The following is a 12,893-nucleotide window of genomic DNA, read 5'->3' as shown; positions in this document are numbered from 1 at the left end:
TTTTATTGTGAAGGAGAGTAGAGAAGCATGGGACCCCAGGCCCACCAGGAATAGCATGGCGGGCATGGGTCTGGGTCTGGGCTCTTGGAATTGAATGTTGGAGATGACGCTTAGTTGTCCAAATAAGAAGGGTCCTAAAGGCTGAGTCTGCTGACTTCCTATCCCACCCTCTAAGTTCTAAAGAGAACATGAGCTAATCCACTCTTTTTTTTTTTTTTTTTTTTTTTTCCTTTTCATTTTTCTGAAGCTGGAAATAGGGAGAGACAGTCAGACAGACTCCCGCATGCGCCGACCAGGATCCACCCGGCACGCCCACCAGGGGTGAAGCTCTGCCCATCAGGGGGCGATGCTCTGCCCACCCTGGGCGTCGCCATGTTGCGACCAGAGCCACTCTAGCGCCTGGGGCAGAGGCCACAGAGCCATCCCCAGCGCCCGGGCCATCTTTGCTCCTATGGAGCCTTGGCTGCGGGAGGGGATGAGAGAGACAGAGAGGAAAGCGCGGCGGAGGGGTGGAGAAGCAAATGGGCGCTTCTCCTGTGTGCCCTGGCCGGGAATCGAACCCGGGTCCTCCGCACGCTAGGCCGACGCTCTACCGCTGAGCCAACCGGCCAGGGCCAGCTAATCCACTCTTCAGCAGTGAATCGTTGATTCTTATTACTTTCCTTCTACTCTATTTGGTTTTGATTTAATTCTGAAATACAAAGTTAATAAAGGTTAATCAAGGGCCTATATCAACACCTTTACTCTATTTCTCATAACTTCTCAATTGATAATTACCTAGTCGATTAGTCATAATTTGTATGTTTATTTGGACCCAGCCATTCACAAGGTCATTGATTAACTCTCCATTTTGGGTCCTTTAGAAGCTGTATGTAGATTCTCTTTTCTTTGTGACTTTTGTGCCTAAAAACATTGTTTAAAATTAAATTGAATTTAACTCACCAATTTGTATACTAGGGATTGAATCTTTCTGTTGATTACAAAGGGGACTGATTTCCAGTTCAAATTTCTGTTCAAGGTCACCTAAGAAGAAAGAAGAAACACATTGGTAATCTAGAACTTATAAAAAAATGAGTGTTGATAGTTTTAACAACCTATTTGGAAAAGGTAGTCTCAGGATTCTCTGCCTTGTTATCATTAGGAAGCCGTGAGCTTCAGTTAGCTCTGCCTTGCTCTGGTAGCTACTGTGAACTTTAAAGTATCAGAGTGTCAGTGACCATTTATATAAGAGGGTCGTTGTCAATAGCTGAGCTCTCGATCTAAAATAAACTTTGAACAAGCTCTATAAAAACATGGACACAACTAATGAGCAATTTCCTAACATGAAATGCAAGTTCTGGCTTTAAGTTACAGGTTAAGAAAACAGATTTTATGCTTCTCCCCCTCTTTTTACTCTTCCTGACCCTCGTCTTGTTTCACCTGAACATCCAGAAATAATAAGAGGGTAAGGAATGGAGGCGAGGGACCAGGAGGTCTCATTTGAAGAGCATCTTCGTCTGCAGCTGCAAAATTAATCAGAAATAGGGGTCTGATATCTTTTGTTCTGACTCCTTAGAATTTTACCTAATGCAACTGAAGGTTAAAAAAATTAAAAATCCAGAATGACATATATTTTTAATATCTATGCCAACTGAAAAAACAAAGGAGGAATGCATCATGCAAAGCTTTATCAAAATACTTTTTTGATTCTTCCTGAAGATGAAAAATTTGTGGCTAATTGTCGCACTGGGAAACACAATCTGGTTAATTAGTAGACAAGCTGGTCTTCAGAGACATTAGTGGGTTTCCAGTTGTGAACGTATGCCTTTAAACTAGAGGAGATAAAAATATAATATCTATATTGTGCTCACTGTCTGCTGGGCACTGTTCTAAACATTTTACCTATGTAATGAATTCAATCATTTTACCTATGTAATTAATTAATTATTTACAACTAATTAATTTAGTCCTTGTAGCAACCTCATGACAACCCCCGTCTTACAGAGAAGGAAATTGAGATGAATGAAAAGAAAGTATGTTGGCCCAACATCATACTGTTAGGAGAGAGGGGAGCCTGGATTCCAACCTTGGCAGTCAGACTCCAGAGTGTCTGCACTTAACCACTGAGGTAGAAACTGAGAGATGCCACATTGCCACCATTTTCTCTAAGACTGTAGCCATGCTTCCTATGGTGTCTTGTGCCCCGGTCATTCTCAAGAGTGATATGAGGAAGTCACTCTGGCTTAACCTGAGGAGTTCAGGGAAGCCAGATGATAGTAGCCTAGAGCAGGGCATGTCACTGTTGAATATTCAGATGAATTCCTCTAAAGCCAACTCTATGCCTCACCTTCATGTTTGTGTTCCTAATGGTTTTTCAATCAACCTTGACAGTTGGGATGGATTGTCTTTGACTTTTCCCTTCCCTTCACACTCCACATTGAGGGAACAAATCTTGTTTACTCTCTTGGAATATCTTTCTTTCCCACTTCCTTTTACTCTGCCTAACTCTAATCTGGTTTCTTGATAACTTATTCTTAGTTTTTTGCTTCTTAACTAGTTTTCTTCCTTCATATTTCTTCCACTTCAATCACATATGGTGCCCTACATGCACATTGTATGAGAAAGTGCCATGTTCCATTGCCTGGTGTGTACTCCACAGACCTTCTCATTTCTCCCCTTCTGTGGGACAAGCTGGTCAGTGAGGCAGGGAATGGTCCCGCCTCTGTGCCTTTGCCATTTCCACTTCTGTCTATGTAGAACAGGGCTATCCAATTGGATTTTCTGCCTTGATGGAAATGTTCTCTGCGCTGCCCAATCTAGTAGCCCCTTAACATATGATTTAAAATACCGAGAAACTAAATTTGTAACTTTATGTAATTTTTATTAATTTAAATTTAACTAATGACATGTGTCTTGTGGCTATCTTATCGGAAGGAGCTGTACACTACTTATTCTTCAATACTCAGCTCAGATTCTACCTCCCTCAGCACTAGATCTTCTCCTACCTCTACAGTTAGAGGTCTTCCAATTAGGTCATTTGTTCATTTACTTATTCAACATATATTTATAAAGCACTACATGTTTTAGATACTTTGTTAATCAATGCAGAGAATCCAAAGAGGCAAACTGCGCAGTTTCGCTTTCCTCCGGGAACTTTATTGCTTAGTATTTTGAGGTTATGAAACATTAACTATACTTCTTTATATCATTCATGACATCCCCAATGGGATTTAGTACATAGGGAAAAATCACAGTTTTAATGCAGATGAGACAAACTGGAAGCAGATGTCCAAAAAAACTAGGATCTTGGTTGACTGAGACCATACCAACCTATAGCTGCAACAGGACAGAGATTCTACTTCATTAAAGCATCAAGAGGAGGGGTAGAATCCTAATCCCCATTCGCAGAACTTAACACTGTTTTCCTAATTCTTATCTTGATTTGCTCAGCCTTGATTTGCTCAACATCACAAATCATTAAAGATCCTTGGGCTGGGACTTTTAGCAGTCTTTGGAAGCTCAAATATAAAACTGGAAGCCAGAATAAGACTAATCAAGATGATAAAAGCCGTGTTATAGAATTTTAAAAATATTAACTCAATATGGATGACATGTACAGTGTGTCCGTAAAGTCATGGTGCACTTTTGACCGGTCACAGGAAAACAACAAAAGACGATAGAAATGTGAAATCTGCACCAAATAAAAGGAAAACTCTCCCAGTTTCATACCTATTCAGTGCAGTTCAATGAGGGCTCACGCACAGATTTTTTTAGGGCTCCTTAGGTAGCTATCCTGTATAGCCTCTACAGACTCGTCACTGACTGATGGCCTACCAGAACGGGGTTTCTCCACCAAACTGCCGGTTTCCTTCAACTGCTTATCCCACCGAATAATGTTATTCCTATGTGGTGGCGCTTCGTTATAAATACGCCGATATTCACGTTGCACTTTGGTCACGGATTCGAATTTAGTGAGCCGCAGAACACTAAATTTCCTCTGTACTGTCCACATCTCGACTGGCATGGCTGTGGGCTGCTCCACTGTACACACGATGTTACGTCATCATCTGCACATGCGCATATGCTGCCACATCATCCTACAGAAACTGGGAGGGTTTTCCTTTTATTTGGTGCAGATTTCACATTTCTATCGTCTTTTGTTGCTTTCCTGTGACCGGTCAAAAGTGCACTGTGACTTCACGGACACACTGTAGTTTGGATAACAAGAGATCTTCTCCTCTTAAACAGGCTGAACTTTTGCTAGATCATAAAGCAATTAAACAGCAAGGACCCAACATGCCCTCTCTATTCTTCTTTCTCTGCCAGAAGCCATGCCAGAACAAAGGGTATGGAAGCTCACCTTCAGCGATGAGAGTAACAGATGTTCTAGGTTGTTCCAATTTATGATGCTGTACATGCACATATTCTGAGGACAACAACCAGGTTTTTTTTGGTAAAGAGATCTTAGGGATTATTTTTCTTGGCTGATCCCATTTACTTCACTTAGTTAAAAACTTTCATTCACCAAATGTGTGGACCTTACAATCTGCTTAAGTGACATGGTCCCCGAGTTGCTTATAATCCAAATAAGGGTGCAAGACAAGCAAATGAAGGGGTTTAACTGCAACTGATGCCAACAGGAGCACATGACTGAGTCAAAACCAAGAGGGATGGAGTAGAATCTTCTCTCTGTCCCACTGTTTGAGTTACAGAACCCAGCCCTTCTCTCACTGTGCTATTTCAATATTTTCTATATCATACAGTAAAGAAAGTATGTATCTTATCTGATCTGAAACCTCTCTGCTCCAATTTCATTCTCTTTGTCTTTATTTTTCCCTTCAGTGGAGATTTTTCTATCATGGGCAACTAGAACTGATCTTTTGATCTGTAACCATTTACACCCAATTGAAGTGAACTTACACAGAGTTGTGGGAGCAACGTGAGCACTTTTCCCCTGAGTGAATGTGATGCTGAGCAGAGTCTTTTGTCTCCACGTGAACCCAATCCACTCTGCTTTGTCTTCTGTCTTTGGGACCATTACAATGCCACTGACACATCTTTCGATGCAGGCTTCTCCAAAAGGCTCACTGTGGCCACTTGACCTCCTCACAGAGCTGGTATGTGGAACACTTCAGGCTTTATTTGTTCTCAGCCTCACAAACCTGATCCCGTCCCTAACATCAGGGCACTGTTGGGCCTGAACCAACTTCCTGAGCACCGAAACCGGGCCTGAAGAAACGAGGCTCTGTTTAAGGCCGACATCCCACCCAGCGGCCAGATCCTGTTCAGATTCATTGCCTTATTTCTGAACGAGGTTAATCTCTTAAAAACTACACCCTAACTTGGGGCCATTTGACTTTGAGAGAATGAATTCAGTTCTTGGTCAGCTGTGCTCTATTTCATCATTAGCTTTATTTAAGAAAATGAAGGAAGAGAACACAAAAGGAGTTAAGTCCTTCTGTCAGAGTGGAAAACATTGACCCGAAATGGCATTTAGCCTTTAGGCCGCGCTCAGCTCATTAAAATGAAGGTCATAGTAAAAATCAAACCATCCCTCACATTTTTATATCTACAGAGGAAAGCCATTAAAATAAATTACACATCTATATCTATATCTATATCTATATCTATATCTCCCGTTTTCACTCACTTTTATTGCACTTTATTACTACCTTTTTTTGTAATAAGTCAATGTTGTTTATTTTTAAATTAGTTCCAAAAAAGGGATGGATGGTTTGCGAGAGAGGTGAAGAGAAAGGTTAGGACAACAACAGTTGATGAAAGAACAAATGTCATGATAGATTAGCCATTTCCTGTTCGTTAGGATACACAGCGGAAATGAGGGGGCCGTGACAGCGCGGCTGTCGGATCACAACTAACCTTGCCGATAGAACTCTTCACAGACCCTCTCACTCCACTGCTTGCTCATCTCCCAGATTCTGCAAGGATTGCAGATGTCGGCACACTTCAAGGCAATCTGAGAAGTGACAGGGCAGGGAGAGACTGTCAGAGGGTGATCTCATAGCAGCAAATGCTCCCCAGGCCCCAGGGGGCTGTCCGACCCACCAGTGTGCCCCACGGTACCAGGCCCATATTCATGCAGGGCCTCCCTGACCTGTTTCTTCAGGAAACGGCACTTCTTCGCCGCCACACAGACCTTTCATTCAGAACTCCCACTTTATAGCAAGCAGTGAGAAGGAGAGAAGAGCCACCGTCCAAGGACACGGAGCTTTCTGGAAGAGACTTGGGGCAGGCCGGCCAAAGAAAGCCACGGTCCTGATTCCTTCTGCTGCCCCACCTCTCACGGGCGGGGAGGCCGCAGGGGCCCTGGCCAGGAAGGATTAAGTGAGATCATTTGGGCCTCATTTTCACAGTGGCCAAAATGCCCAACTACATACATCACTTAAATTAAGTGTTTGCATTTATGTGCCCATGTCTGTGGGTGTAAGCAAGCTCAGGTTGGCAGCCAGGGAGCTAGGTCATATCAAGTCTGGGAGTGTTTTGTTTGCAGAACGAAGTCAAGGCCTCTTGGCTTGCCTCACACTAGCTTAAATCTGGGATGCCCACTTTCTCAGTGATGTTGGCCCTGGGAAGGTTCGCTTGAATTCCCAGAGAACTAGATTCTGCCCCTTACCACCAGCTGCAAAGAGATGGCAACTCAGACGGACTCCTGTGGTGTGCCCTGCCCAGCAGCAGAGTCTGTTTGTTTTGACCCAGTTCCCTATGATCATAGAACTGCCAACAGTCCTGGGGTCTGGGAGAACCTGGGTTGTATCAAGTTGCAAGCTTGGTTGCCTCTATATTTCCTGGTTATTGGGGGCGCCAGTACACATTGGAATAGGTAAGGGGTGTAAGTCTCCTCCAAATTCTGCCCTTTAGGGATTCATGTGCGTAAGCTAGCTTTCCTTTTAAATGCAACCGTTTAGGCCAAATGTTTCAGCCACTCACAACTTGGCCCGAGTCTCTAAAATCAGACACAGCATTGATCTTTGTGGCAGTCGAGGAGGAAACAGGGAGTTTGGGAAGAAAGAAGAAAGGGATACAGGGCTGCAGCAGGGAGCAGAGCATTTCCTGGAAAGGACGGGCCACTTTGGACTTTGGATGGCTAGAGGGCAGCATGGAGCAGAAAAGACTGCAAGCTCAGTCTGCCCTGTGCGGCTCCGTCTTCCTGGGAAAAGCTGGTCTAATTTTTAGATGAGTCCAGGACCCATCCATTCAGTCTTTTGTGCCAAAAGGAAGACAAGAGAAAATGAAAAATAAGAAAAAGGCTCTGATTTGTAGACGAAGTCAGAGTTCTACTTCTGGGATCTATTCCTCCTCTTGTTCTCATGTCGTAAATGCTTTTTGCCATGGAATGACGCAAAAAGAGGTGGGCTTCATATGACCAATTCGTGAGTTAAAACAATTTATTTATTGGTGGCCTAAAAATGTTAAAACTAGGTAAACATGTTTGAGTTTCAGAGGAAAATAATGAGTTTAGGTAGTAAAAGGAAGTAAAGCAAGGTTTGATTAAGTAGGTTTTAGATAAAAGAAGGCTACTTGCTTCTCAATTTTTAATTTGGACTATAGTTAACATAATATGCTTTTGTGTTATAGCAACAGCCTTTTGAAATTGCACAGGTATCATAGTGGTCAATTTTACATAAAGGCACAAAATGTGGTAGGTTCTTTTTAAAATTTATTTTTTTATTAATTCATTTTTAGAGAGAGAGAGTAGAGAGAAAGAGAGAGAGAGAGAGAAGAAAGGGAGGATCAGGAAGCATCAACTCCCATATGTGCCTTGACCAGAGAAGCCCAGGGTTTCGAACCGGCGACCTCAGCATTCCAGGTTGATGCTTTATCCACTGCGCTACCACAGGTCAGGCACATGTGGTAGGTTCTTATTGAATGCAACTGCCCAGAGGAACAACTTTGTGGTGAAGCAGTTCCCAAACAAGGAAAAAAATGAGATAGTATCAACTACTGGAAACCCAGATTTTGCTTGCTTGGAAACCACTTAAAAATTCCTGTATCTCAAGGCTTTTAATAAAGTAGGTCACTGCTCTAACTTAAACCATGGGAGATTCTCCCTCTTAAATGTGCTAAAATTATTGATCATGCCCCTAAGTGTATTTACCCAGCAAGGATAATAGCTTTGAGGTTGTTTACCTGAAGCAGAAAGTGCCTGTGCTGTACATCCTCCAGTTTTAAGTCTTTATTTTGGAGGTGAGCTTTCAATCTGGTCAAAAATTCATTCTGCCTGTTGATGTCTGTTGCCAAGATCAAGGAGCCCAGCTGCTGTTCAATATCCTGTCTGCATCCACAAGAATGAAAGAGAACACACACACAAAGCAAATCCTTTTGAGGAGGGTGATTGATTCTGTCATCATCAGGTGGCTTGCAATCTCTTTTCTGCCTTTGATACTATTTATTACATAGAGTCCCAGTCCCTCCCAGCACAAGATTGATTCTCTTGCCCACCATCACTCTTGCTCCTTGGATGGAAGGTATACCAGGAACTGGAGAGAGTAATTGAAACCTTAGATGGACAAAGGTCTGGTAGTTTATACACTCTCATGGTTCCTGTGGGCATAAAAACTGAAATGTATGTTTTAAGGAGGACACAAAAAGACTCACAGAATCACAGAAATTTGGGTTGTGCTTTTATAGCATTCAAACCAGTTCAAACAGTAAGATTTGCATGGGGTAAGAAAAGAGCAAACTAACAGTCATAATTATGAAGAAAATAGAAGTGACTGATACTGTGGGATGGAAAGATCCATCAATGGAAACAACAAGAACAACAGATAGGCCGGAAAGAAATGCTGGAACTTAAAAAGGATAGTGGTTGATAAAGGCACCATTGCAAACCATGGGCAAGCAATGCCTTAGTCAAAAATGGTATAGAGAAAATGGGATATTTGGGGAAAATAAAATAAATTAGAACTCTACCTCACATAAAAAAGTAATCAATGAAAGGAAATATTCATAGCTATTTTTATAATTCACCTTGAAAAATGAAAAATATTCAAGTAGAGTGCATAGAGCATACATATCCAGTTTAATAAATCAATATAAAGTAAACATCTTGTAATCATCTCCCAAGTCAAGAGACTGCCTACCTGTACCCCAGAAGGTCCCCATTGTGTCTCCCATCACATTCCAAGGGAAGTAACCACTCCCTTGGTCTTTGTTTTAATACTTTTCTGGCTACTTTTAATAAATTTACCATCTATACGTGTGCGTGTCTAAATAATATGGGTTAACTGCTTTTGAACTTTAAGGGACACAGTAAATATTAGTTTGTGACTTGCTTTTTTAGCTTAACATTGTTTTTGAAGGTCATCCATGTTGATGTGTGAGCTGTATGTAGTTCATCCATTTTCAGGATTATAGTGTATTCCTTTGTAGTAATACACTACATTCTATTCATTCTTCTTTTGATGGTCACTTGAGTTGTTTCTAGCTTTTAACTACTAAGAAAAAATGCCAAAGTAAACACCCTTATATATCTCCAGTTCTACATGTGCGAAAAAGTTTCCCTAAAACAATTGTAGTAATAGAATAAGATTCCCATTGTTTTATATTCTTACTCTTTACATTTTTAAAATCAATCTGAGGGGTATGTTATGCAACTCATTATGGTTTTAATATAAATTTCCTTGATTGCTAATGAGGTTGAACATATGTTCATGTGTTTATTGGCCACTGGTATTTCCTCTTTTGTAATATTTCTATTCTAGCTTTTACTTATTATTCTGTTGGGTTGTCTCTCTTTTGTTTACTGACTCTAAGAGTTTTAAATATTTTTTCAATAGTGGTCCTTTGTCACTTATGTGTTGCAAATATCTCCTTCTATAATGTGACTTGTTCTGCTTTTTTATGATATTTTTTGATAAAAATAAATCTTAATTTTTAGGATAGCTTAATCTATAACTTAAAAAATTTATTGTTAAGCTAATTTTTTCTGACTTTTTCTTAGTTTGTACAGTTAACCCTCTTTAATCTTTACTTTTAAAATCAGAAAAATTATTTTAAAGCTTTGACATGAGGAAAAAAGGAAAAATCATGATATTATGTTGATAACTTTCATTATAAAGTCCTTTCATATATATTATTACATACCAATTATTCTTTTAGCCAAAGCAGTTTATAAGACTGCATCTCACAAAGACATAAAAAATATGGTACTTTTATTTGGAATCAAATAAAACAAGTATTAAAACAAAGACCAAGGGAGTGGTTACTTCCCTTGGAATGTGATGGGAGACACAATGGGGACCTTCTGGGGTACAGGTAGGCAGTCTCTTGACTTGGGATCCATAGGGATGGAAGCCATAGGGATGGAATCCATAGGGATGGAATCCATAGGGATGAGTAGGACTATCTTAGGAAGTGAATACTACTTGAGCCACAAGCAGAATTAATATGCTTTGAGGGCCAAGTCCTCCAAGTGTTCCTTTCATTTCTTCCTGTTCTCATTCTCCTTCCCTCCCTTCTCCTTTCTTTCTTTAGCTGACCCTGCCACTATCCTCTTTTTCTTCTCCTTCTTACTTCTTATTCTGGTTTATCATTCTTTTTTGCATTTCTTTTGATCTTTGCAATTTATTGTTTTCGTAAAAGACACACATTTTTATTCCATGTATGAAGATTGGTTTTTAGTTCCAGGAAGTAAGAAGTTATCAGAACTGAAGTTCTTGCAAATTCAACATTCCTCTGGGTGCTAAAATATCAGAGGGCTGGGAATAAACCAGTGAGCCCAGAGCTTAGTGCCTGCTCTATGGAGAGACATAACTGGGCCACTAACCTGAAGCTATGTGCCCTTCAGAAAGATGGGTACAGAGATCTACTTACATCTCTTCTAGCCACCTCGGGTTCTGTGCATTTTAAACAAACAGATCAGCATTTGTTTTGGCTTTGGTAGATGGCACAGCAGTTAATTTGGGGCCATGTAGACAATGAGGTGATGGCCTTGGATTTAGTAGGACTCAGCTTAAATATCTGGACTAACAAACAGCAGACCAGGAAACCAGTATTTCCTATTCTCTTCAAAACACAAGAGACACAGGTAAATTAATGGTGAAAAAATTGCTGGGGCCAATTCAGTTACTTAACAAAAGATACTTTAGAAAAAAGTATTTCTGACCTGTATTTTTCCTGAGATTGGCAATTATGAAACAAACTTCATTGAACTGATCTTAAAACTAGCTCGAGACCTCCTGTGTTCTTTTTTGATAAATATTTATTGTTTGGGCTTAAACAGGAGGACAATGTTGTTAACATAGAAGACAGGAATTTGGCAAAGCAGAGCATTGATGCTGAGTGTGAAAGCGGAGAGCTGTTTATTCTCCTTTTCCTGATGTTAGGTCATAGACGATCCGATGCCCTTTCAAAGCTCACAGAGAGATTCTGGTTTCTGGGTTGCGGTAACTGACACCGGGTCTCCTCTGATAGACAATACCGGGTGTAGGCAGGAAGCACGGCAAGCCGGCTCCCTACCATGAACCCAGGGGGTCTTAGGCGTGCCCTAGAGAAAGAGGCTTATCTCTAACGTGTGGCATCAGTAGGTTTCATCTCTACCCTACTTACGTCATTTCCTTTGGCAAGTGGGCAAGAAGCCTTGATTCTCGGAGCATGCCGATTGTAGATCGCCAGTGGTGATTCTCCAGCACAGACATATTCTGGAAAGAAAATTAAAGCTGTCAACGACAGAGAAGCTTGGATACTGAACTTCCATGCTGAACACAGCTTCACTGTGGCCAGAGTTTTCCCTCCGGAATGGCAAAGAGGCAGACCGAAAAAGAAACACAAAATACAACAGGGCATATTCTCAAGGCTATATTGGTGATGGGATATTGACCCTTGCTGACCCTACCTACAGTGGGAGATTGAATGAAGGTATATTCACTTCTGCTTCAGTCTCTGCTTTTGATAGCTAGGTCAGGCAACACTCAATGTAGAAAAAGAAATGGAAGCAGATCCAAATAGGCCGTAATGGATTCCAGGGGCTATGTGCATAATAGCAGCCAAGGTTATATACTCAACCAAACAGAAACAGGCCTCACAACCCCTAGTCTGATTTACTGTTCTGACCATTGTTACTCAACATTCGTAAGAAATCTTATCTGTAACCCACCCGGGCAGCTGATGACATCCTCAGACTCCCAAGTTCCGGTCCATACAGTTTTGATTTGGTAGATTTATGCTGATTAAATTTTATGTACACTAAAGTTGGAGAACCACGGACTTGGAAGCAGCTCTGTCAATAACCTGCATGACCTAGTATACTGGCATTTAGCCCACTGGCTCTCAGCTGAAATCTACAATTGCTTCCTTGTTCAATTATCTTGATATTTCTTTCCTTGTAGGAACCTCTACCATGTTCAATCTCTCCTTTGACCTTACTGTTATCTTAAATATGATACTTCTCTGAACATTAGCTATTTAATTAATGAATATTTCTTACAATCCAGTGTTTCATTCTAATTTGCAAACATTATGGCCTTACCACTGACTTGATATATACAGAACGGAACGAGTCTAGTCCTCTGGAGATTGATTTGTTTTATTTCCTTATTTGTTTATTTATTCATTCTCCATTTTGTTTCAAGAAGGGTTATAAAATTAGAAAAACTCTAGGAAGATAGCATTCACTAAAAATATGATTCTGCTTATATGCAGTGCCTAAAGTAGTCAAATTCATGGAGATAATGATTGCAAGGGGCTGGGGGGATAAGGAGCTCGCAGTGAATGGGCGCAGAGCTTCAGTTTTGCAAGATAAAAATAATTCCAGAGAGGAATGGCGGTGGTGATTGCACAACGTGTAAATGTACTCGTACTCTTAAAATATTTAAGATGGTAAATTTCATATTGTGTTATTTTGCCACAGTGAACGGAAAAGGTGAAAGGAAGCAGCAAAGAAAACACAGTGGAGA

General features: G+C 40.9%; 1 protein-coding gene across 3 annotated transcripts in view; it reads right to left on the bottom strand.

Moving 5' to 3' along the window:
* Positions 1–12,893, bottom strand: part of PDE7B (phosphodiesterase 7B) — a 336,495-nt gene that overhangs the window by 3,505 nt on the left and 320,097 nt on the right. For all 3 annotated transcript variants that reach the window (XM_066248440.1, XM_066248442.1, XM_066248441.1), the window contains 4 exons: positions 11,548–11,639; positions 8,128–8,272; positions 5,860–5,956; positions 943–1,023 (listed from right to left, as the gene is read on the bottom strand). In XM_066248440.1, coding sequence (XP_066104537.1) covers positions 943–1,023; positions 5,860–5,956; positions 8,128–8,272; positions 11,548–11,639 — 415 coding nt within the window. The remainder of the gene's footprint in view (positions 1–942; positions 1,024–5,859; positions 5,957–8,127; positions 8,273–11,547; positions 11,640–12,893) is intronic.

Source organism: Saccopteryx bilineata, chromosome 12 (genome assembly GCF_036850765.1).
Source record: "Saccopteryx bilineata isolate mSacBil1 chromosome 12, mSacBil1_pri_phased_curated, whole genome shotgun sequence".
NCBI classification, from domain to species: domain Eukaryota; kingdom Metazoa; phylum Chordata; class Mammalia; order Chiroptera; family Emballonuridae; genus Saccopteryx; species Saccopteryx bilineata.
Note: the sequence above shows the minus strand (reverse complement) of the source record. Positions and strands in the feature narration are given on the sequence as shown.